The sequence below is a fragment of the Chamaea fasciata genome, unplaced genomic scaffold (genome assembly GCF_029207755.1).
Source record: "Chamaea fasciata isolate MVZ Bird 193981 ecotype frontalis unplaced genomic scaffold, bChaFas1.0.hap1 SCAF_3, whole genome shotgun sequence".
Lineage (NCBI taxonomy): Eukaryota > Metazoa > Chordata > Aves > Passeriformes > Sylviidae > Chamaea > Chamaea fasciata.
Genome location: NW_027094088.1, coordinates 15,803,302 through 15,830,406, shown reverse-complemented (window position 1 = coordinate 15,830,406; position 27,105 = coordinate 15,803,302). Strand labels below are relative to the sequence as shown.

Sequence of the window (27,105 nt, the reverse complement as noted above, 5' to 3'; positions counted from 1 at the left end):
AGGGCATTTAGACTTGTTAATAGCTGTGGGTTATGTTTTTGATTCATCTGTATCAATAAGACACAAACAATTTTAAAACAGCAATGTCAACACCTAATATCAAGCTGACTTCTAATGAATCCGTGTTTTTTCCTTAATCAATAGAAATAAAACACTGAATTCTCAGCAACCTCCGCCCATATACAAGAGGAGACTGCAAATACTAAATGTCAGGACATGACAGTGAGCTGGAGAAAAAAAGAACAGTATCCCAGAAAATGGCCAGTGTACCAGGTTTACCAATTTATTCTGTAGTCCAGCAAACACATGAGTATGAAGAGGAGGTTTTGCAGAGATCTGGACTCGTCATGTGCCCACCCCCATGAAAGTAAAACAGTTCAATACCCCACGGTCTTTTCAGATGAATCACACTGAGTCACGTGCCTATTCATACATGTAAGAATCAATGATTTTCTTTTGCCAACTGGTCTGATTGCCCTGCTCCTTTAGATGAAGGTCCAGCACTTGAGGTGGCATTCTCCACTGTCATCAGAATGAAACAGGTTCAACCAGCTCCCTTTGCTTTCCGGCTGTGGCACTGTAGATTTGTTCCTTCCCTCTACAACCACTGCTATGACATCAGGATTTGCAGGCCAGATGGTGAATCATGTAAGAAAAATTCTCCTGTTGTAAAACAATCCTTTTCCTGTATTTTTCCCCAGTGGCAGTTGCTGGTTTACACACACATAAAACTACACAGTTGGTTACAAAGCTTTTGGGTGGACTAAAAATCCCCCCATCCCCTCCACCCCAGTGGTGTAACCTGTTGAGAACCAAAGCATCTTACGAATGGCTTCCTGGTTAATCTTTACTAAAGTTTAGCTGGGAAATAAAAACCTGAACTTCCAAGTGCAAATCCACACATTCTAGCTAAAAGAAGTGCAAATACTTGACGGGATGTACAGCGACAAATTCATCTGTATTTCAAGAGAGCTGAACTAATTCACCCCAGACTTGCAAGAGTAAGGCAGAAAAGCAGCAAGAGCTGGATTCAAACTGAAAGGCAGCAAAATAACTTTACCCATCTTGCCCATGCTATTAGTAACAAAATTCTTCACATTCTTGTCACAAAAAGATGTTTCCTATTGCAAGATGATATCCTAACAAACCAGCCTAAGATGGCTGGACCAAGTCTGCACAGTGGCAATGCCAACATAGCACATGTTCTCCTGACCAAGCAAAAATTGAAGTAGGACAGATTGTCCAGTCCAGATTGGGCTATATCATCTAAAAATAAAAGTTCCTGAACACCAATTTTATGCTAGTATGAAACAGATGACAACAGCCAATTTCTTTTACTATAAAGCAGGCTTAGTACCTCTACATTACAATTTCCCAACTCTTTCATTACAAGAACCTACTGTAATTGCTTGTGTGCAACAAGTTTAAACCTCTCAGGCTGAAGTGGTTTAAATTTCCAGGCTCTTTCAGACTCAGATTCTTTCTTTTACTTTTTTTTTTTTTTTTGAAGGGAAGAAGGAGCACCACAATCTCAGTTAAAGCAATTCAACTATATCAAAGATTGAGGCTATGGAAAAAATGTTTTTGTTACTTAAAAAGTCCCAAAGAATTTCAGATGGTTTGTTCTTTGGAAAGGAATAACATCCCCAAGCCTTGGAACTGGGACTTGAAGTTTGGCAGGAGATGGTATTTGTGTCAGTAATATGCCTTTTGCCAACTTTCAAGAAAACATCCCAAATTTGGCCAACAACAACGAGCCTTTGAAGAATCTTATTTTTGCACATGCTCAGCAAACATTTTGTAGAGTTTACAGCTGAAGTTTTAAAAGAATATGTCCTTACTGAGTATTCTCAACTTCTGATCCTTAATTCATGCACCATTCCCTCTGAGTAAAGGACCACAATATATCCCCATCTTCTTGTGGCTCCTGTATGTGACCACCCATGCAGCTCAAGGAAGGAAGCCATCTGAATCAAATGCAAAGGGGACAGCTATTTAACAACTCTTGAAGGGAATTTGGCAACCAAAGCAGACACCCAGCCTGTGGAGGGGTGGTGGCAGTATCTGTTGTGTGATCGGCTGCTGATTTAGTGTTTGAAAACATCAGCAGTGAAGAACATTAGGTTGTAAAGTTGATTTCTTAGATCTAGGGAAATGCCAGATCTAAGGTTGCTTCTGCCTATATAATGGATATTATCTTTAGTTCTGTGATGATATACTGCTTTGCCCCAGGACCCAAACCTGCAGTGAATCAGGGCTAACAGCTGAATGTAGGAGCTTTGCTTCATCTGCTGCATAAAGGTCTGCAACAAACAAAATGGAGTGGGGAGCAAACAGGAGAAGTTCAGCTTCAGGCAGTGGAGTCTCAAACCAATCTTCATGCTAAATAAAACCCAAGAGAACTGCATGCTATTTCTGCCTTTTTCATAAACAGACTTGAATTTCTCATCTTCTGGCTGGGCTGAGTGGACATTTCTAGGGTCAGTTTTGCAGCACTGCTGAGCAGGCTGAGGTGCAAGGGGCACAGAAAGCACCATGGCTGGAAGACAAGCCCACAGGTGGCTGAAACCACGCAGCAGACCTGACCTTAATCTTGCTGCACACTTCCATTTTCCACAAACATGAAAAATACAGGCATTGTGAAAACAAATTCTTTCAAAATCAGGAAGCACTTTAGTACCAGAGCAGCAAGCAGCAAAGATGCTTTTATAGAAAATCTGTTTTCAGAGAAGAGTTTGAATAATGCAGCACATAAGCCCCAGGGCCACACACTGAAGAGGGGAGGAAAACAAAATATTGAAAAGTTGTTCCTTCAGTGAGTGCTCAATGAGGCAGCGGATGTGTGTGTGTGTGGAGAGAATGGCATGCAAGCATTTAGCTAACGACCAAACATACATATAGCTGTAAGAAAGCCAAATTAAGATTCCACAAATACCTTTGTAATGTTTGTCAACTTCTGAATGTCAAATTTTCCAAACATTGTATTTTTTTTTCTTTCTCTCTCTTTTTAATTTTGTTTTCATTGTTGGTTTCATCCAATTAAAATTACCAGTTCTGCAACTAATGGAATAAAATTATCTTGTAAGATTTAATGATATTGGATGCAGAAATATGTTAAAGAAATCTGGCCTCAGTCCCGAAGAATACGTTAGACCTGCAAATATTCAGTTTTGCACCAGCTTTTAAATTCAAAGCCCAAACCTGATCTGTGAAGGAAAACTCAAATTTTATAATGTCAATGATCAATTCTTAGTACTTTCCATGTATAAAACCAGTGCTCATTAGCAACTATGAAGCTAATTCACTATGATTTTTCTGATTATGTTTCTCAGACATTTAAAAATAAAATTATTCATTTATGTTAGACTTCAAATCCACATGGAAGTTGTAGAATTGGAAACAAGCTAAGGAAAAAAATTAAATTTTTGTCATTTTGATTTCAGTTCAATTGTTAAAGCCTCATCCACAAACTTTGCACATGTAAACTGTCTGCAATAAGAACCTATTTTTATTTTGGCCATTATAATATGAACTCAGATAATGTTTTTAATTTTTGTTAATTTTCCCTAATACAAACACTTGTCCTCAGCCCTTCCAAAGTTATTCAAACCTTTGTAATACACAGCACTGTATAACACAGAGGTAAAACATTGTGCCCTGCGTGCCTCTGGCAGTTTATTTGCTGATGAAGGACTGCTGTCTTACAGCAAGCTGAGTGGTGGCTCAACTAATCAAATTCAACAGTAGATTAGAAAGAAGGAACAGCACCAAATTTGCAGCTTCAAGCTGAACTCTCTGTCATGACAGACTATTTGACAGTCACTGATCTAAATGCCTTGGGATTTGTATTGCAGACTTGAATAGCCATATGCTTACCACTGAAACGTGCCAAAGGCAGCTGTTCTTTCACAGGGCTTGAAGTTTGTTTACCAGTACATATTAATTACAATACATGTAATAATGGCTTTAATACCTTCCTGCCTGATCCTCAAAGACTAACAGTTCCAAGAGAGTTTTAAAAGATACATACAACTACAACTGAACTTTTTGTGTATCCATGGACAACTCTGAGACGAAGTAATATGAGCAGCATAAATAAACTATGCATAAAGTTGTTATAAACATTGCTGTCTATCAAGCAATCTGCAGTAGAAGGCTGAAGACAAATGCACCTTCTTTTTGAAATTTTTCCTCCTCCTCCTCAATGCTCCTCAGTTTTTATTCTTCACTCAGTCTCCACAGGTGAGTTTTCTTTCTTTCAGATGACAGGCTTGAGCTGAATCTGTGCTGGAGCTGTTCCCCAAGAAAGCAGCGTGGTGCAGCCGAGCCCACCCTCAGAGCATCTCCACCTCTGCCAGACCAGTCTACACACAACACACTTCCTTGGGAGAGAGCACCCCTTTTCATTACTTCCACAAAGTTTTGGAAATAAGCTAATCCTTACACAATCTTGGCATTAACTATCCTTTCTTATCACACTGATTGAACACAAACCCCTTTAATCATAGTAAGAGAGAACACAGACATGAAACCCACCGAAGAATTAAATTAGCTTTTGAAAGCCTAAATTGTCTTGATTGTTTCTGGACAAGATGATACCTATGAGGACCACTGGTTTTTTACTGTGAATAAAGCAGACATTAAGATATCTACCCAGGAAAAGACAGTTTAAGAAGAAAGGCTCTATTTCAAGTGTGAATTTGCTACTTTGTTCTATTCAAATGCAAAACAGTGTTGTTGCTTATTATATTGCCACTTTCAATGTTGCTTAATTTACATAAAAATTAACTAGACTCTTCTTTTGCATGCATCAAGTATTCATGGTTAGCTATCTATGTATATTTAATATATTTCCATGTCATCATCCATTGCTAGGTAATTAGTTCCTGGAACTCTTACTGTGTTTCAAACAGTGAAACATAAGAAGATCTTATTTAACATCAAGTTTCCATTCAACAGATGAGTAGCAATTTCCGACTCATCTTCACCTCTTCTGTGTTTTGATTTTTTTTTCTGATGTTTTACACTTAAAGGAGATGTGCATTTCAGTTTCACTCAACTGAGTTCAAACACACATCTAAAGCTCTCCCCTCCTTTGTACTGCCCCTTCTCAAAGTCATTTTAGCTATTCCAACACACTGAAGTACAAGATACGCAGAGAAACCTCATTGAAATTTAGAATAAACCCATCAATATCTGTTCGACACACTGGAATTTTAAAAATTGCTGTATATTACATTATACCTTTTTTTTGTCACATGCAAGAACACATGCAACTGCCTTTCTAGTATAGTCAATGTGAAATTTTCTAACTTCACCAAGGGAGGGATTCTGCAAAGATCTGGTGGCCAAAACAGACACCTAAAATTATCTTAATGCAATCATGCACTAAAAGCCACTGAAATTTCTGGAAAGGAAAGTCCAGATTATGACTAGATAAAACAGAACTGGTATATAAAAAAAGGTCCCAAAACATTAAAAATGTTTGCATTTTGACAGTACACTAAGACCGAGCAATACTGAGGTATTTAGGGGCACAGGTTTGACAAAAACAACTTTGCCATTTCCCTCCCTCTCAAAGTACTTAAACCAGTTTGCAATTCTGGGATTAAGTTCCACTCTCATCTACTATTCCTGGGCTAGACACTTTGCACCAAATTTTACCAAGGAGAGTACCTGCTGTTTGTTTGCTAGCAGAGGCTTAATCTCTTTTTCTTTGCAGACTTGGTGTTCCAGGCATTTATTTTCAAGCCCAGTCATAAATTTATGGCAAATCTACAGCTGGACACCTCCCCACCAAGTCTCTGCCTTCTGCCCAGAGCATCATTGAGGTTCTGGTAAAGACCTTCCTGTCCCTCATTGAGCTTTGCTCACGCATCCTCTATCTGCCTTCCAATCTGATAGATAAGATCATTCAAGCACATCATCCACTAGAACCAAATTCCTTTGAGAGTAACCAGCTGGCTGGCTGTCATCTAAAACACAAGTTTGGGAGACTCTACTGTTCATGACTGTTCATAAAAGAGAGCTAGTTGAATTTCACTCCAAATGCTATCTATGGGGTGCATCATTTACACTGAACAAAAAAGAAAAAAAAAAAAAAAAAGAAACCAAATATATCTCAGCAGTGTTGAGTTGGAAAGTTTACTATCACGAGTGTCTGTTGTGTGGCAAGAAATTCTATCCATTGTGCACTGGATTAAAACATTATTGTACTGGGCAACTTTGAGGCACCAGCACAACCCGGGCTGCCTTGGATGGAGGCATGCAGAGCAGAAGTCTCACAGAGGCTACAGAAGGGTCCTTCTGACAAACATCTGATCTGGAGTGACTTTCTTGAAGAAAATTTGCAAAACATCATGTTTTTCATGCTTGAGAGAGGGGCCTATCCAAATTACGGCTTCTTTCAAGAAAACAAGCTGAGCATAACACACAGAAATTACCAGCAATCAATTTCACTGTAATCAGTTCCAGAGGAAGAATATAGTCGTGGCTGCACGGAGAAGAAAGAAGAAATGTCCAGTAACCAAAATCAGGAATTCTTGAGATTTCTTAATTATCTTGAGCTTGAGAGTTTCCTCCCTCTGCTCTCAGACGAAGACAGAAAAAAAACATGCAGGTGGTGTGGAAGAGAAGGAATGCTAAAGAATGAACTGTCTTCTGCAGAACTGTGATGCCACTTAGGACACTCTTGCAGCTTATCTGAGGCAGGGGCATCAGGACACGCAGAGGACAGACCCACAATGACTTAAAAGTATTACATGGAAGTGTATTTCGAGTGTTTAGAGCAGGGAAGTGTAGGAAGAGAGCCTTCCTTAAAATCCTGCTAGTGTTCTAACCAAGTATGTGGAAAAGACTGAGAATTTGCATGACCCTGAGCTATTGTGTAATAGCACACATGGTAATTCACCTAAAAGATCTTTCTGGCTGATAAAGAGGTAGCTGGCCATCAGGCTAAAATCTACGCATGCCGCTGCTCAGGATGGGGTACACTGGCAAAGGCACCAAATTCCAAAGCAGCTGTATGTAGGCTGCCAGAAGGTCAGCTCCATTTTAGCAGAATTGCACAGTATGGTATTAAGTCTGGACTAATTTGACCATTGTGACAAACACAAGTGCACTGTAGTGACAACAGTTACAAAAAGGCACTCTGCTTCCTCTCCTACACCCTCCTTGTCAGCAACTTGCATCAGATGGCTTCCAATTAATCTATTTCAGCGCCAAGGTTCTGCTGATAAGAATCTGCTCCTCTGGACTGGATTGCTTCAATCTCATTTTACCTTGGTTGATAAATCAGAATGTTTGTTATCGTCATGTAAATTTGAACCAGAAAGATGCAAATATATTAGTTACTGTTCTTTGGTTTTGACCAAAGTAGAGTATTACGGAAAAATGTCAGAAAGAATAATTTACCTCATCTATGTCAGCATTTTGTTAGTCTTGTAACTTTAAGTAACTCCTCTGGTTTATTCCTAGTTAACCAGGCTCCCTAGTGCATTTATCTGGCTCTAAACATTCTTTCGTATAATAAACACTGCTGAAAATAACATCTTATGAATTACAATAACAGCCTGAGAAAGTCACTTTATCCTTACACTGTTCTAAAACCATTTTCTGATAATAGTCACATGTAGATATGCTCCAAAATTCATCCAACATTTTCAAACACAAAATTTGTTTCCCTAAACCTTATTTCCTGTGAATAAGAATACCTGGTTCTCAGAGTTCATTGTAATGCTAATGAAAACCTTTTTTCATACTGACTTAGTTGAAGGATATCCTGTCCTTCTGCTGCATTATTAATACTGCCAAACCACTGGAAAACTAATTGCAAATGCCAATTCACTTAGTGCTATCATTCGGCTCTACAGAATTTTCCATTTTAGCTACAGTGTGTGCAAAGTAGCAGACAAAATATATTTTACATGCAGGTCTCAACAGTCTTTGTTTATTTTGTGACAAAAGCCTGACTAGCATACTGTTCATGTTCCTATTCATTTATAATTGGTTTCTTAGTGTGTTTAATACTTTTCAGAGAATGATTATTGTGAACTGTCATACTTCTGGGATTAAAACTATGCTGGTGCTTCTTTTCAAGATAGCTCTTGATTTTTTTCCACATCAGGTATACATGGCAAATTCCGAGGAAGGAAAAGCAACGTGACATTTCTGCTCCATAAAGCAGAAGTAAAATTTTGTAGTGAAAGTTAACAAACAAATATATCACTTGAAAATTAGAAAAAACTTTTGTGTGGTCTTTTATTTCTTTGCTTGGTTTTGGGGAGTTTTGTCCTTTTTTTTTTTTTTTAGGAGAACAAAATCTGAGACCTAGATGCCTATTGCATAACCATGCGCAAGTATCTCTGACAGACTGTTTCCCAAAGTGTAGTCTGGATTACTCATGGACATAAACCCCATTATTATATTCACAAGATGTGGACGTATGTGCTGCTGTGAAAGTATGAATCTTCAAGCCTCTAATTTCTTTCATCTGTCTCCACTACTTCCATCCTTTTATATTTGCCACAACTCTTCTGCTAAAATAACGAAAATATCTTAAGATTGGGTTTCTAGATAGCAAAATATTTTGAGAAAACGATGCTGAAATAACAGCTGCAAAAGAGTTACTACAGAATATTTGAAAATGAAGGCAACATTTCTGGAGTTACAACCAGATACCCCTGAATTCCACCCTCCTCCTAGGGAGAAACTGCATTTCCTCAGGTTCACAGCTCCTGGGCTCTTCCAGAGAACATTACAGATTATGGAATTTACTTTATTCTTCCACAGCTTCTCACACAGCAGATCAACTTCAAAGCCCTGCCAGCAAAAGCTCTCCATTCTGACTGTTTCTTACTGTCATTTGAAACGAAAAAGCATGAAATACTTTGTTAGAAGCTTGCCATTCTAAGCAAAGAAAATACCAAACTGGCAAAACACGTTTGTTCTCGTGTTCCAAAGCGAACACCACCAGAGGGCTGCATTCAATCTCCCTTTCTGAAATTCCTATTTCTCAGTATTTAGTTACGCAATCTGAATGCTTGACACTTTCCTCCTGTGTTACTTTGAAAAGAAGCAGTGCCCTATATGAGGCTGTTTCACTTGGAGATCAGGACAGGGCAGCCTGATAACAAATGCTTGAACAGTTTCCAAGCAATGTGTACCTACAATTGAGTTCCTCCCCTCATCCAGCTCAGAGGCAGCAATGGGCCTCCAGCAAGAGGCCAGTGAAACTCAATCTGAACAACAATCTCTTTCTTCAGTTTGGGTGCAAAGCAGCCCTGGTCGGCACATGGTGCTTTCAGTCAGCTGAGAGGGAGTGGCAAAATAAACCCATTTTGCTTGTAAAAAATCATGGGGTATATATCCCTATGCATAAATTCACAAAAGCTAAGTAAGATTTGTTTTCTGTAATTGTGTTAATGGAGTTTTTACCATATGATCCTCATCCTAGACAGTTTGCCAAGAAGGATGGAAATCAGCCACCAAAACTCCTCTCTACACATACACACAGTTCTGTATGTACACAATACACCACACCTTACAGGAAAAATCCCCATTTAAGTCACAGGCACATTATATTCTATCAACATTTTGGCTGTTCAGTTTTAATGAATTCTGTGCTGTCCACTACTGTTCAAACAAGAAGAGATGAAGAAGAATATGCTACTGGTTGATTACATGTGCCAGAATACAAAGAGGCACAAGACTGAAAGTCAAGAGAATTTATCCCTTCAAGGAGGAGAATAATCCTTTGAAAATATTCTATCCTAATGTACAACACTGTTATTATAAATCAGAAATTATGTATATATTTGAACATCGAGTGCATGCTTACGTGTGTGTCTCAGTGTGTAATGTCAACTGAATTTGTCAGCACCACAGGTAGCATAAATCCTGATGAATCTCCACAGCCTCTATGGTTTGGAATGTATTATTAACAGGTTTATTAAATGTTTGCAATGCCGTGGGCATGCAGAGTGCACTGTTTGAGACAGCTGTGGCTTAACTGCTACCTATTTCAACAAAGCTTATACACCAGTGAGATGGGTGTTTCAGACACACCAAAACAAAACACCTGCCTCAAAACGACACAGGCCTCACAGACAGGGTTGTGAGCAACGGGGAGGAAAGAAGGAGCCACAGAGCTGCTGAGCATATGTTTCATTTAATTCTCTGATACAAGCTACAAGAGCAGGCATGCAAAGGGCTGATAAAGAATGGCAGGGAGCTTTCAGGTCTGTTGGTAGGAATGCTTTTTGGATAAGTGAAGGCAGAAGTCGACTGGTTAAATCACAGTGGTGCTGCTGACAGGATGAAACTGCAGAGCACTTAGACAAAGAATCCTTTTGAGGGATGATTTTTCAAAAGCATCCAAAGCAAATTTAAAAGAACACCAATTCTTATAGGATCTTAAACGGGACTTATATCCCTAAGATCTGCCCTCTGTGTTTGGCTTTTAAACGCCAGTACCCATAGCAACTTCCAGGCAACGCAAACGTGCCATTGCTCACAAATTCCAAAGTCTCTGAAGCATTTTGAAAATGCCTCTCTTCTTTTTATTTATTGTGCATGCTCTTCTTTTCTCCTAATTGATGTCCTTACTATCTGCCATGCCAGAATCCATCAGCTCAGGCTGGCTCCTTTCAGAGCACTGCAGTCAAGGACCGGTGACCAGGAGAAGCCCTGCTCAGGTCCACGCCTCTGGAATTATTTTATAATCATCAAGAGCATTTATTTTTTATTGTCAGACTCCAAGGGCAACAATGAGTATTTTGCAAACGAAACGACAGTTTTGCATAAGTCTAAATATAGATGATCGGCATTTCAGAGATGCTTTATTTATAGATATTGTTTTTAATGGTATGAAATAGAGAGAGATATTACTGCCGTAAACGTGTATTAACAGTTCTCCAGCTGTTAACTGGTCACCATTCTACAAATAAACGAATTTATGGGAAAATATATTCAAACCCTACAGCTGTAATATACTTCATTAAAACACTAAATGCATGTTGCACTTCAAATTACTGGCATGGCACACAGGCAGTAAAGGGAAACCCTTCCTATATCCTACCAGCATTTACTGAGAACACAGAGAGCTGAGACCTTATTTCCTGCCCTCCGAATCCTGCAGTTCAGAAAAAGGTTGACAAAGTAATTTTCAAAGACAGGAATATTTCAGATTACATATAAAGTGATGAATGAGGTGTAGAGTTGAATTTATGCTGAAGTTTATGTTTTGATAAAAATCTATTTTAAAAAGCATTTATGCTCTACTACAATTTTTCCCAAGCTCCTCTGCCCTCTGATGTTTTTCATTTTTCAGCATCAGTCCCATAGCAACATCCAGGATTCATGGCTGTGGCACTGCTCGCAACATCTCCGGAGCAGAGCCTTGCAAACGATTGCTAAACTCAGGGGTCTGAGTCAGTTCGGAAAAGTCTGATGCTGGGCTCATTTTTTATATCTTGAAAATAGTGGCAGGGGACTGGGAGGAGGGCAAAGGGAAGGAGAGCTGAAGCTTCAACAGCAGAAAGGAATGAAAGAAACAAACTACTTAACGTTTAATGATACATAAGCAGCATATTTTGCAAGTAGATGAGATTGAAAGTTTTATTACTTTCTTAGAGATTTGGAGGCTATATCTGAACATTTGAGGATTCCAACATTTTCAGTAACTGAAATGATACTCCATGGACCTTCTCCCCTGCCAGTAATTACTCATACAGAAAAGTGGTTATCAGGAATACACAAAACACATTTGCAGCAACCTTAATGCAGCTGGAAATAAAAACAGCTAGCATCTGCAAAAAGTGGAAGAGTGGAGAATCCAAAAAACATGCCTGAGAATCTCCTTTACAATAGGAGTCTTGATTTGGGATTAGTCTATTCAGCCTGTAGATGCTGCTATTTTTCTAATAAACCACATCAGGAAACATCATCTCCTAACGGAAACTAAAGCAGTTAAAAAAAAAAAAGAACAAGAGAGTATGGAAAAAGTATGTTTAGGTCCCTCTCTACTCAAGACTGCTTGAAGCAATTATCTGCCTTACTAATAAACAGAGCAGAAATGGGTAAGCTGTGAAAAGCATCTGGTAATAGAATGTGAAACAAATTGATGCCAATACTATTCTTCTGTTCATGGGAATTAATTTCAACTTTGGCAACAATTAAATATGCTACCAATCCAACCAACATCACCTGCAAATTCTTGGATCATTGGCTAACAAGAATGAGCAGTAATTAATTAACTTGTACTTTACCTCAGGCTCACCTATTGTCTGTAGTAAGTCTTTAAAAACAACCATAAAGCTCAGTATTTAAAACACTCAAATTGATGAGCGACCTTTGAAAACACACACCCAGAGAGATGCTGACCCAGTCTAGACCAGAGGATACATCTTATTACTCACACTCCTGGTCCACCACCTAGTCAAAGCACATTAACTACTAGAAAAACCTTTCTTAAAAATATCTTCAAGAGGAGATAAACATTAGATTAAAATCAAAGGGCAGGAACATTTTCATTATTTTGAAAAAAATAATGCTAGTTTTTCCTGAAAAATCATTTTTCCTGAACACATCTGTGGCCACACTTTGTTTTTACATTTGCAATCTGATGAGCTAACATCGTTCCAGGCCTCCAGTTGAAGCAATTAAAAAAGTCCACACTCGCCAAACATTACCACATCGTTACCACAGATACTGTGTATTCTGAGTCAAGGGAAAACAGTGGAAAGCTCTAATACCACTGTGGGGTAACTGCTGGCAAATGATAACTTTTTTGTATGGTTACCACTGCAACTATTAATAACCTGTGAGGAGGTGAATGGAAAATGATCCACTGCATGGTGTATCTGCTTGTCACAAGCCATGACTCACACGTGAGAGACTGCAAGGGAATCACTGCAGTAGGTGGACCTTGATAGGCTCGAGAATGTAAAACCTGAAATATTTCCGATGAATATCACAGATGTGTGGTGACACAAACAGCTACATCTCGCCCTGCAAACATTAAATGAACAGTGATTCTTACACCATAAACCCTCCAGTGAAAGGCTGTGCTCCCTTCTCAATAGCAGTGGGGGGTAGAAAGAGGAAAGGATGGGGACTGACAGAAAAGAGTGGTTAGGAAAAAGCAAATCTTTCCCAGGAGGACTGAAACAATGGACTGTTTTCCACAGAGGTGGGGTGAGCAGTGTAGAATGTTGCTCCAGTAAGATGTGAAACAAGAGAAACAGAAACTTCAACATGTACTAAAGGCCAGAAAATATCTCACTGAAAGCTGGTGCTCATTCTGAGAAGTACATCACAGCCAACACACGCAGATGTCTGCAAGACATGGTAATCATCAGCGGTTAACATGATTCTGGAAAAAGTCGAGCTGCCCTTTCCCATGTTCCAGAGTACAGAGACAACTGTCAGCGTTTGCAATAAAGCACAACAGCCTGCATCCGATTTTCTGCTTTGCTGAATTTCACAGACATGCCCAGTGATAAAAGCGTGCTTTTGAACAAGGTCTCTGCTTTTCTTTTTTTTTTTTTAATAAGTAATGGTATGAATTTTTTACTGACACACAAAAGGCATAAAAAGCATGCAAGCTTCAATTTACATACTGATATTTCTGTATCAAAGGCTATGCTGCTAATGCACAGGATCCAATTCTCACAAAAGCAGAAGATCAATTACAACAGTCAGTGAAGCTCTAATACTGCATTTTCAGCTAAAAACTTGCTCAAAGCTCTTTCACAATAGCTCAGTAATTTCAGAGTATCAGTCTACTTAGTAACATGACTCTGCGAGGAACACATGCACAGAGGAAAAAGAAATCGTGAAGCAAGAATTTCCTTGCATTAAGGAATGATGGTTTAGAGCTGCTGTTTAATCTCTGCAAATCCGATGGACATACGGGTGAAATTAGTTGATTGAGGACCCAAAGCTAAGGCTGATGTGGACACTTATGTTTTCCTATTTCAAAAACAGACTGGTTTTAGTTTACACAACCGAGCAACCAGCACAAACAGGCAAGAGCTGCTCTAAGAGAAGGCAGTGCTGGTCAGTGTGCAAGCTCTGGCCTCTTCAAAACCCACAGAAATTTTGGCAGTGGCCCAACATACAATTCTAGGAGTCAGAAATCTGTTCAGTCACAAAGAGGGAGGCTAAATTTCCTTGAAACAACACATCTAACCTTTTCTGTCATTTGATGTGGGGCCTTTCGATGTCCTGTACCTTTGTTACACACAAGACAAAATATGCATGAACCTGGAAACTGCTGCAGTCCTGCTATAGTTCTGTTTGAGCACATAAAACCTCTGCAGGTAACTCAGCAGACAGTTCTACGATCGAGACCCACATGCCTCACCCAATATATATGTGAAGAGGAAAGAAACTATGTAATCAAAATAAAAAGCAGTTTATTTAATATGTACATTTAGTCATTCCTATATCCCACTTACCATAGCCAGAACATTTCAGTCAATGAATAGACCTGATTTTCACACTTGCATCCATTTTCACTTTAAAAAATGTAACACACATAGAAATTGGTATTACTTTGATTTATGTTTGAAAGAACAAATGGCACCTATCTTGTAAGCTGTAAGCATTTCTCACTGATGTTTCATCAACTCATACAAGCAATCTCCTGCCTCTCTTTCAAAGTCAGAGTAAGAAAAAAAAAACTCTGGGAGCTCATCAACTCTGGCAATTTCAAACCGAAGGGTTTCATTAATAAATACCCCTGGTGCTTAGCAAGGATGGCCAGGCACTGCTCACGAAGACCTGCTACCGAACCCTGGCTACTTCACACCTCAGCAAAGGGGAGCCAAACCATGTGTCAGCTTTCAGGAACTGTTAATCATCACCTCCTGTTGACTGCCTTCTACAATGATCTGCAAATCACAAACTATCTCCCTACATTATTAGCTCAAAAGTGCCACGTAAGCAAATTGCACAAGAACCCAAATAAATGCCATGAATAATTCAGTACATAAATATTCATATCTGGATACTCTAACAATACTACTGAATCTACATAATAGTCACTAAGCATCCCAGAATTAAAACATTTACACAGTTTTATATATAGATAACCAGGACTGAACACCTAAAGAAAACTTTCCTACCCTAGCAATGAATCAGTTTGGAATACCTGCACGTAATTACTGAAGCAACGGTAAAACCCAGGTACAAGCATTAGAAGATGGAGACTAGTTTCAACTCTGTGTGTATAAACATTAATTTTAGGGCAAAACTATCAATTCTGAACCAATCATGGAAAAAGAATGAGAATCACAGTTTCTTTCCATCAGTAAGGATTTGCAATGAAGGCAAGCATGTTAAATTTGTATCTTTGTTTATTTTGGGATGCTGCAGTTGGCAGATGTTATCTGCAATATTGTTTTCAGCTGGCTAATTATGCACCAGAAATAAATTCAAAGCTGAAATACTATATAATATAATAAGACAACTAATTCTGACTAGCCATTATACTGTACAACCAGTAAAATATAAACTCCATAATGGGAACATCCAGTCCAATGTATCCAGCCATTAAAGACTGTTGATGGCTATAGAGGAAGTGTCAAAAAGAGGTCAGTTTAAATTTAATGTTGGCAGAAATGATTCTCTACAAAAGCATGAATAATCTTCTAATGATGCTTTAAAGCATTAGCTCTGTCTTAACACTTACTGTTTATTTAGTCCTGAGAAAATGCTTAAAAGCCATGAAGCAATTTTAAGAAAACATTCGCAAACAGCTATTTTCTCCTGACAGACTATTTGGCTACAATTACAGATATTATGCCAAGATAATATATGTAATTCAATGAATCCAAACAATATTGAATCAAATCAAACCAAATTTATTTTCCATCACTTTGAAACTGAGCATTCAAGTCAGCTGAACTTTCAGTGTCATTTGACACCTCAGAAAAAAACTTTATAAAATACAAACAGGTCTGAAAACCTATACGTTATTTCTGAGTAACCTCCTGTCCTCTTATAGAAAGATCTCACAAATTGGATCTTCAAGAACATTATACAAACCACAAATGTTTTAAATCAACGTTGTTAAAAGCATGATTTTATAAAAGTCTTATTTAAATTCCTTCACATTTCATCTCTTTTCGAAGTCCCACATTTTGTAAAAGGAGATGAGCTACCTTAACCCAAGTTCTGCCAAAAATAACTCCATACAAAACATCTACTCTAAATTTCAGGCTTAAGAAGAAAAAGGATTAAATATGATTTTAGAAGATGGTTAAAGAGAGGGATGAATTAAAAAAAGTAATGACCAATCCTCAGTTTGGAGCCTGAATTCACTTTCTGTTGCTCACTCACATGTTCTTACTTTGTCTTTCAAAACACATTCACCCTTGTTCCCCAAAAAAATACAGCAAAATTCTCTAGTAGTTTTTTATCAGGTGCTAATTAAAATCAGGATTCCTTACAGCTCAGACAAGACAAATGATTCACTTAATCAAGTGAACAGAATTAGAAAGAAGCAAATCACCTATTTTATTTCTCTTAGCTGTCCATCAATAGTCAATCAACCAGGTATTTCTTGCTTGAAAACTAGCAACAGCTGCAGTCCTTATTCTCCTGAGTAAATATATTATTAATGATATATCTAAAGCATGTTCATAGTCTGTGTTTACTCTTGGGTGATTCTATGATTTCTATGAATGAGAAAACAATAATGCGATCATTTAAAAATAAAATATTATTTTCACTGTTTTGGCATCTGAGCATAATGAAAGAAAAAAACAGTCAGCTTCTATGTGGGTTTCTGTTTAGAAGAGTCAGCTTAGGAGGGAAGACCTACCACTTAGAAGAACCAGACTGGGCAAAGAAAAGGCATGACTCAAAAGCCAAGGAGATGTATTATCTAAACAACTTTTATTGCTTTTTGGTAGACATCATATAGATCTTTTTTTCTTAGCTCCCATAATCTCAGCAGTGACTTAGAAACCATCATAGCAGCATCTGTGGGGCAAAGAGACCAAGCAGTTGAAATAATTATCATATAAGAGGGAGAAGCCAGCCAGGGGAGTTTGAGAGCTTTTTGCCACCTACGGAAAGCAAAGCACAGGTAACTGCTTGGTTTATGCTGGCAGGGTGCAGACAGTGATTCCTCCAGGAGTAAACTCCTTTGTGCAGACACAGGCAAAATTTTATTGAAGGTTATTTTCACCTGATTCTTCACTTCCTAATCAAAAGAGTCACTAATAACTATTTTTATATAATAACTGGTAATTCTTTCATGCTACAGCTTGTGATGCATATTAATCAGGCTTCTTGCCAAATTAAATTAGTTTCTTCAATGTTTGAAAAGCAGTTAAACTTCCAATGACATTTTCCCCCTCTTTTTATCAACCTATTTTTGGAGCAAAATAATGTACTCAGGCCTGAAGAAAAGACACTTGAGCCTCAGGAATGGAAAACTGCCACGAGCCAAAATGTATTCACAGGAGAGCTATATGGCAATAAGGTTGTCATCTATGCACAAAACTACTTTCAAAGACGTAAACATGATGTTAAAATCTCCACCACTCCCTCCTGCATTTTAAAGTCTCACACACACTGCCTTGTGTCTGCAGTTATGAGGAATAAAAAAAGAAAATAAATCTGGTTTTATGATTATTATTATGATTGTAGCATTAACACAGTTCAGAAATAGGGTCTCAGGTTAACACTATAGCCCTTGACAGTCCTGGTTTTTATTTATTACTGCTAGTATCAGAAATTAGGATTGTAAAAAAAGGCATTCTATCAGTTTAAGTTACAACTCAAGTCAGAGCTGCACAATAACACCAGGTATCAACTAGGTCATCTGCATCTGAATATCAACCTTGGTATCTATATTGTACAGATGAAAAGACAGAGATGGATATAGATTTGCACATCTATATAATATACCAAAGTATTTTAAAGTCCAGCAACTCCTGTTGGGTTGTATATATATTAAAAAAACCCCAAAACTCTTCATCATAAACAGTCCCCATTTTGCACACTTGGAAGCAGTTGAAAATCAATTCTTAAATTAACAAGTAATAACCAAGTACTTTAAAATGCTACTTGAACTACTTTCTCACACATAATTTATTACATAAGAGCATACACTTATAATATATATAGCTTACGATGCCTATCCAAGTACCCAATCTCTAGTAAATTCAACACAAAAGGGACATTAATATTTCACACAATATTTGCCTGCCTTAAATAAAAAGGAGATGTAAAACCACTTCAAAGACTGGACTGTTACTGTTTTTCCCCAGCTTTCTACTGCATAAAATCAGTTAATCAGCCTCAAATATTTTCCTTTTTATCACCCAACACCCTAATTTACAAAGATTGCTCACAGAGCAATGGAAGAGAAAAGCCTTTTTATAAAATTAGAAAATTACTGTAAACCACAAAGCTTGTTCCTGCAGCAAATACAGACATTTTTTAAGTTATTAATATTTCGAATTGAAAACATTTCTTTAACCAAAAAATTTATTCCAGGTTTGAAATACTGTTATGCACTAGGTTAACTTAATGCTGTGAAGTTTTAAGTAAAGCAAGCTTTTGAAACTGTGTATGTGGCAAATTTTTTTACTACAGCAAATTGAGCAATAAAAATTCAAGAGAGGTGAAAATCTAAGGTGTCCAGCTCTGAATGTGCAATAGTAATAGGGTCAAATAGGTACATAGGATTGTCCATCTGGACAAAATTCTGAAGGGCTTGCAGTGATTCTAGGGTATCTGCTTAAGGGGAGGCAGGTAAAATGCAAGCCAGTTCTGCTTCAAAAATCCAAGCAAAGATTCCAGCTAGCAAAAAAACTACCAGCAGGCCCCATTCTTTTTAATAATCTCAAACTTCTCTTGGCAGTCAAAATAACCAGCATGTGTTAAAGATCTAGAATTGCTTTTCCCTGAAGAACCAGCCTATAAAAATGTCACTTCGTATCTACTGTACATGTTTATTTTCTTCGACCATATATCCTGCAAATATTCACTCATCTGTACCTGAATCCCTGCCACATCTGTACCATTTAAAGGTTACATCCTGATGGCCCCAAACCTCATCAAAATGCTCATTCCCAAAACAACTCCCAGACATCTCAATGCAACAGTCACATCTTCATACTCTGTTCTCCTGATAAAAGGGACCCAACCCTGATCCCTAGATTAGTACTGGGATGGAAAACCACTTCTGGATAAAAAGCAAGTATCACACATTCTCTTGCCCACCACCCTGCCAAGCAGCACAATTAGTATTTCACACTACTTCTCTAAGTCACCTTCACCCAAAACATCTGGCAGCACTGGGCAGCTGACTTGCTGCATTTCTATGCTGCTGTGCATTCCCCTTGTCCATTTAACATAACAATTCATTTACTCTGCTCTCAAACTTAAACCCAGAAGCCTTTTCAGAGGGGGCAGTGACATACATGCCTGTGTGTTCAGTGTCAGCCACCCACTTAGGGTTGAGGACGGTACAGGCTGAACTTCCTTGGGATTTTTTCCACTAGTTTTCTGAGGTGACACCACTAGACAAGCTAAAATATTTAAAACAAAACAACACAAAAGCTGCTTTCATTCACTGCATACCTCCTGATGATATCAGTGTCTGTTATCAACTCTCTCAAATCTCTCCATGTTACAATCATTTTAAAGGAAAATAAGGACAGAGCAGGATTACCTTCCCTCAGACGCTCGACCACAAAGGTGAATCCGGTTGTTCGCGGGTGTAAGACGTACTCATATTTTCTAAGTCCATTCTTCTCAGCAAATTCATTACTGCGGGCTTTGGTATTGGCTGAGGAGAGAAGGAGAAGCACCACTTTGTGTTACTGTGCAAGCAGACCATGGATGAAATGGAATGATTACACGACAGGAGGGGTACAACAGTAGCTCACACAGTACAGATGTGGAGGCAGACACAAGTGTGCTTTCAGTTGGCCATACCATGGTATGAGGAAGAGCCATGTGGATTGCAAGAAAAGCCTTTTTACCCTCTCGTTTAATTTTAGCAAATCATCAGCAAATCTTTCATACTTATCAACTGCAATCTGAAATTTAAAAATTAATAGTCTGTTAATACTTCTCTGTACACTTCAGTACCCATTCTACAGTAAAATATAGTAATTGGCTCAATCGTGTTTTGGGGTTTTTTTCAACTCAAAGGCACAACACACAGTAAGGTAGAAATGACATTACGAACAGAAATACCTTGAAGTTAGTGTTTAACCACATTAAACTTATTTCAGAAAGAAAGCATTAAAAAGAGGAAAGCCGTTAATCTAATACCTTAAAATGGCATTTTACATCTTCATTCTGAACTTGCCACGTTTTATTCATCAACCTGCGCTACGCATACCTACCCCATTTTAACTTTTTGACCAAGCACCTCAGTGCCACAGCACACACCTACCACTGTACACAGAGTACACACAAGGCAGCTGGAAAGCACCGTGGCTAAACCCCCATGACAAACCTGTTTCAAACCTCTGGTAAGCAAAAACCTCTCATGAGAAAACCAAAGGCTTTCCTGGGCTGTAGCTAAGAGAGGCCACTAAGCAAGGAAGACATGGACACCAAAGCAAAAACTTCTGGAGACAGGTGGAGAGGAGGCAGTTTGTTCTCCTGTGATGTGCATGAGGCTCTTCCAAGCAGCCTCAGACAACAGTCAAATGGACTTTGCTGGCTACAGTCAGTTCTTTACTGTGGGTCCTGCATGCCTCCCCTGGGGCCAAAAGGCAATGGAAATATGCAGTGTTCCCTTGGCAACATGGCAAAAATCAATTTGATCAAATAACTTATTTAATAACTCATATTTATGAAGTCTTACAGGTGCTTAAAAGACAAAATCCCAGCAACAGATGTATGGGAAAAAAAAAATCACTGCTCAAGCAATCTAATTTTTTTTAAAGCAGAAAAAACCCTTCTTTAAGGGTCCACAGTTAAGCTTAACAGAGATGGGAGATAAAGTAATGGAAAACATATCGCTGTTTAATCATTTAACAGAAGTGATACTTAGAGATAAATCCTTCCTTTTACAATCCTCATAATTTTTTCCTGTAAAGGCACAATAGCACAAGTGAACAGATCAACAGCCGTGAGAAATTTCCTTTTTGCTGTAATGCAACATTCCCCCACCCTTCTTTTTTCCCCTAAATTATATGACCTCTTTATTTATCAAAAATGCTGGTGCCTCTCCTAAAGGTTTGTCTGCCAATTAATAAATGCTATAACATATCACTATACTAAGTATTTTTTCCATGTGACCTTCTGTTTCCATGCCTAAGAGTGCTGCTTTTCATACATGAAAGCCTTAAGATTCACTGCACAGATTTCCTGACCATGTGATTTGTTGGAAAGGAAAGTTGTTGCACAGTAGCCAAGCAAGTGATTCAGCAAAGAGGATCCAAAGATTTAATTCTTGCCAAATTCCCAAAACGTACAAGTACTTGAAAAATATTACAACTTCAAAAAGCATTGCTAAAATTACAGAATGTGTGAAATACTAAAATTACACTTGGCTATGTAACTTAAATTTATCTTCCCTTGGACATATACATTGTGTCTTCAACCACATGGTCAGAATATCTGTTTTTGTCTGCTCAACTACTACTCCATTCAATACTGCAAATGACTATTCTGAATCAGCAAAGACTTCCACTGCAAAGGCAAAACTTGCAAAGTGAGCCATGAGCCAGACTTGGAATGGTTGAAGAGGCAACAGTAATCTGGTAATTATTAAATGCTCCTCCAAAAAAAACAGGTTCTACCTCTTAGATGCACCAGTATTAGCTCAAGAACTAAAACTATTTTCTAAGAAATTACACTGATGACCAACCATGTTCTTATAAAAAACACCCAAATCAATAGTTCCTTCCCAGATTCTGGGATGATGCCAGTAAAATGTTTTAAATTAAAGTATGACAAAAGTCCTTAAGGTAATGTATTGTTGTTTCCAAAGAACAGAAGTATCATCTTCTTCATTTTCAGCATATCCAAGTTTGGGTTTCACTTCAGAAAATTTGCAATCTGCAAATCAAGTCAATCAGAGCTTTGAGACACAAGTGCCGTATAAATATACATAGTGTTAAGCAGTCTGAAAAAAAACCTCTAAGTTTTAAGCATCTCAAACTGCACCCAGTTAACAAGCACTCAGAAAAACTCTCTCTGCATGTCTGCTCACTAGCACTTTACTTCAGAGGGAGCAAGAAAATGAACTCCTTGGTGTTTGCAAAACACTCCTACTTGTACCAAAGGATAACCAAGGAGTGAAAGGGCACTTACATTCTCTGAGTAAAACCTCATTGATGCTGCAAGAAAAATCTGGGACCTCCAGTGCCCACTGCCTTGAAGTAATCATCTTCAAACTTCCTCTCAGTACTTGGAAAGAACTCATTGTAAACATCTGCAAAACATCTTCCAAATTTCCCTTTACTACACTGCCTTTCTGAAATGTGTGAACAGCTGGACATCGGCACACTGGCCAACACTGTTCAGCTATTTCCTGACATTTGTATGCCTGTCTTGCCTCTGGACTGTAAGTTTTATATAACAGAGACTGCTCCCCTCCCCTTTTGCATGACCCTAGTGTAATGGGGTTTTACAACTAGAATAATGCTCCCAGCTAATACAACGATCATTGTCATCTGGAAAAATCATCTCCCTCTCCCCTTCCTAACAACTATAAAGCCACAGGTCTTTGTGCATTAAACATTATTTATTACAGCAAGTCAGAAAGGTCAATGTGCTTTGATGATATACTGAAAGCAAGGGCAGGATAACTCTCTACTCTACAAAAAATGTAGGAATGATGCCCTTCCTCCCTCTCCCGTAATCTTGGCACTGGAAAGAAATCGGTTTCTTACTCTTTTATTGCTTATGACTAAATGCTCTGACTGCCATCTCATCCATGTAAGGACCTTGGTGCCCACTGCTGTTTGGGATCCTTGTGCCAGACACCAGTGCCCAAACTTCTGGGGGGGAGATTCAGAGCAAATTCTGCTGTGCTCAGAACCAGAGCCAACAAAAGGCAGAACATGCAATGCTCACCATTCTAAGAAACCTAGAGGTTAGAAAACTGATCCAGGAAATTAGAAACCCATTTTTATATCCTCTGCAACTTGAGGGAATTCACACAACAAACGCCTCTTTAAAATCCCTTAATCAATAGACCAGGCTACACTGTCAGTGCTGCAAAACTTATGCAGATGTCTTACTGTTCCACAGGCTAGTTTATAAGAGTCTTAGGTGGAATAATAAAAAAATGTGAAAGATGCCTAACAACTTCCTTAAAATGAGGAAACATATGTTCTTTTCTTCCAAACTACCAACAGAAATAGCATCAAGCAGGTCCTGAAAAAGGGCCTGGAAATGTACTTGGTTTGCCTCAGTCTCAAAAGGCCACTCACATCATTTGGTTGGCTACAGGTAATGTCCCCTTATCACCAAACCCTCTGAAAAGTTGAGCAAGTGTTGCTTTCTAGGAACAAGTATTTTCTTTCTTACACTGTATTTAGGTGAAAGCAAATTTACTCCCCAAGTTTTTGCTCAGCACTCCCTTTAGGAGTATTTTAACCCACTGGTTCTATTTGCTGTTAAAGAATAAGGAGAAAAAGCTATTTTTATGGAAATCTGCCAGTTTATCAATTGAGGGAGATGTGGGACATTTCCAGAGGTGCTTCATGCTCTGTCTCCTCAGGTCTCACACCACTTGCCTCAACCCGCTCATCTCCTTCAGCTAATGCATGCAGCCTCTCAGAGCATATTCTTTGGGCTCATGACAGGTACAACCATCCAGTTTATTTGAGTCTTTAGACACTTCTGTAGAGCAACTATCAAACTACACAAAAGAAAAAAGAATTTAAGGATTCTGGCCAAAACTTCCTTTTTTTTTCTTGTGGTCCTGTGCCACCTCTGGTAAATAATTTGATTACATTTTTTCCTGTTTTTCTCCAAATCCCACTTGCCTCACTCTAAAATTACTGGAAAAGCTCAAAGTTAGCACTTTCTAGAAGTACCACACTTCAAAATTACATTTGAAGTAGCTGAAGGAAGAAATGATGCTAACCCATTTCCTTGATTTTGGAGTTACAGATTTTAAAGAAGCTAAATTGCTTTTGTTTCTGAAAAGCTATGCATAAAATTAATTAATTTAATTTTTTCGTAAAATAATATTTTTAGTTTGTGAGCTGAAATTTGATATTAAGTACTACCTTTTCCTTTAATTTCACTTGTGATAAAAGCATGCTGATAAAAACATGCATGTCCTTTTATGACTTCAAGTACTCTCAAATTATATTAGTGCCAGACAGTGAAAGAATAAATGAATACTCCAAAAGTCTCTCATATTAAATAAATAAATAAAATCCTCATTTTTCTATTAGAGATTTCCATAGAAATGATAAAGCTTTATTGGCTCAGTTAATATTTTGAGAAAAAATGAAGCACTTTTCCTTACTTGTGCTACTTTCAACCTGTTCCATGTTAGAGCAACCCCTACCAGGGCTTCTTACCAATATTTCTTTGTACTTCCAAAGCATATCACATTCACTAGAAAAGTTAAAAATCCAGTTGCAGTTCATTGCTACCTTCTGTCATCCACATCACATCATTCCTGCCAAAATGTGAACTTCAGCAAGCTTTCCTACTTGATTTTTAGTTGTTCCTCAAGGAAAAAAGCTCTGTGCAATCACACTCTGTCCACCTGTTTGTTCCCCTTGACTTTTGAAGCTATTGTCCCCTGCAAACAAAGTTTATCAGGGACAAGAGATTCAAAGATAATCCAGCCCAGCAGAAGCTTTAGAAAAAACTGGGTAAAGGGAAGCTTCTGAGAGTAGAGATGTGAAAAAGGGAGAATCCAGGGCAGGTTCCATGGCTGTTGGTGTGCCAGGGCTCTCAGCACAGCATGCAGAGTCCACTGGGTGACACAGGCACGGGCCAGGGGCAGCCACAGCAACGCCGCCTCTTGCCCAGGCAGCGGCAAGAGCTTTGTGGAGGAAATGTCACACGGAAAGGAACACACGGAAAAAGGAGCAGCTGGCGTGAAGAAAGGACCACATACAGGGATGCACACACAAATCCAGAGCAAATGAGGCTTTACCAGGCACAGAGCAACACAGTAACTTTTTTTTTTTTTCTGTCACTGCTTTCTGAAGAATTGCTACAAACAATCTTGTAAGGAACAGCAAGAGAAACAAAAGAACAGGCAATATGGTGGGTTGTATTCCAGCTTTCCGGAAGCATGAGACTCATTCATGGTTGTTTTGTTTTCTTCAGGGCTTCAGAAAGTCTGGCCACATGTTTAACTGCTGAGGGCTTCTTTTTAAGCAATTACAATAAAATACCTTTGAGCTTTAACCTTCAAGTACTCCAGAGTGAAAAGATGGCCAACCTATCAGAAATAAGTATACAATTACACAATTATTACCTCAGCCTCTATACAATCCAGCCTGCAAATACAATGTTCAGGGTTCGTGACATTACTATTTCTAAAATTTATTTATGCATCATCTTCCACAGCAAAGTACTTCACCACCTTAAAGTCAGGCAGTAGCCCATATATAAATACAGTCTTACTTTACATTTCTTTGAAATCTCTTTCTTGAATACCTGAAAATATTATAAAGAGGAGCAAGCAAATCTATCATGGTCACAGGGCCACTGAGTGGATGAAAAACCGACAGCAGCACAGAGCTGCACAGCAATTCTGCTATTCAATGATGTAGAAGGTTACTCTTCATTTTAAGCACCAGAGGAATTTTGTTTTCAGAAGTAATTAGCAGTTTTGCCATTTGGTCAGAAAACAAGAGTCACTGCCTCTATATTTGCAAAATATTCCCTAGAATTTTGAGCAACTGTTCAGGAAAAACCACAGTTTATTTCTTATTCTAAAGGATGGAACATGAAGTTGCCACAGGTGCTAATGTGTCAATAAGGCAACAGTTTTCTGAAAATAATTTCTTCAAAATGGTACATATATTACGTTCTAGCATTCTCATACGGCATAAATTTACTGTTTGGTCAGGATTAGCTAGTCAAGGGATTTTTTCTTGTCTCCTACAGTGTTTTAAAATGTGTATTAAGCAATATTTTCTGTGAAGACAATCAAAGAGGGGGAGCTATTTACTTCCAGAGAAAAAATCCCAGGGTTCTGTCCATTTCTATTCATCCTCTTATGCACAAATGTAACATCCAAGTGCCATTCAATACTCGATGGCAATTTAAGAGTGGTAAACACAGGACAGTTTAACATGTCAGAAGCCAGCACAGCAGTGCCCTACTGTATTCCCTACCCATCATTCCATCCTTCTGCTTCCTCCTGGCTGCTCACACCCACCTGTGGTAGCCTCAGCAGAACAGCACAGTTAGCGCATCTCCACTGGGCATTGTGAAGTTAAAGAGAACACATTACACAGGTATAAAGAAGGGAAATCAGAACAGCAGAATTATCTTACCAAAGGAAAAAAAAATCTGTCAACAACACATGTTCAAAAATTCAATTAGATTTTTTTTGATTAATTAAATAAAGAAACTTGTTCCCATGAGTTTTGCAGTGGATGGTATCAATAGCATATATCCAAGTTCAGACAAAGTCATTTATATCAGTAACTACAGCACAGAGAAAACCCTGTATTTCCTTAAGCAGCTTTACATTCAGGTGGGAGCATCCTCACCACTGTCCTTTGAATTCTGCAGCACAAATGTTAACACACTGTGGCTGTCTCTGTCCTCAGCCAAATCTTTTTTAAAGCTGCAGTACAAAGCTTCCTCAATTCTTTAAAAATCTCTTGTCTCTCAGGAGTATTAGATTCCTCTAGAGATTAGAAGGCATACATAATTTATGGAATAAATTCTAAACAATCCAATTCTTTCCGATATCTTGAGATGGGAACACCTGTTCAGAGAATGTGAGTGCTCTAAGGAGGTGTTTCCTGACTCCACAAGTAAGATAAAGATTGTACCTCATAATTTAGAGCTAAGAGGAGACAGTCCCTCAAGAATTCAAACAAAAAAAAAAGTTGAAGTGAGATAATTTCACAGAATCGTAAAATGGTTTGGGTTGGAAGAGACTTTAAAGATCATCTCGTTCCGACT

The 27,105-nt window shown here is 38.4% G+C and overlaps 1 protein-coding gene across 6 annotated transcripts in view; it reads right to left on the bottom strand.

The window, feature by feature from the left end:
• LCLAT1 (lysocardiolipin acyltransferase 1) overlaps nt 1-27,105 on the bottom strand; it is a 112,174-nt gene that overhangs the window by 31,092 nt on the left and 53,977 nt on the right. For all 6 annotated transcript variants that reach the window (XM_066178127.1, XM_066178129.1, XM_066178131.1 and 3 more), the window contains one exon: nt 19,694-19,810. In XM_066178127.1, the coding sequence (XP_066034224.1) occupies nt 19,694-19,810 (117 nt within the window). The remainder of the gene's footprint in view (nt 1-19,693; nt 19,811-27,105) is intronic.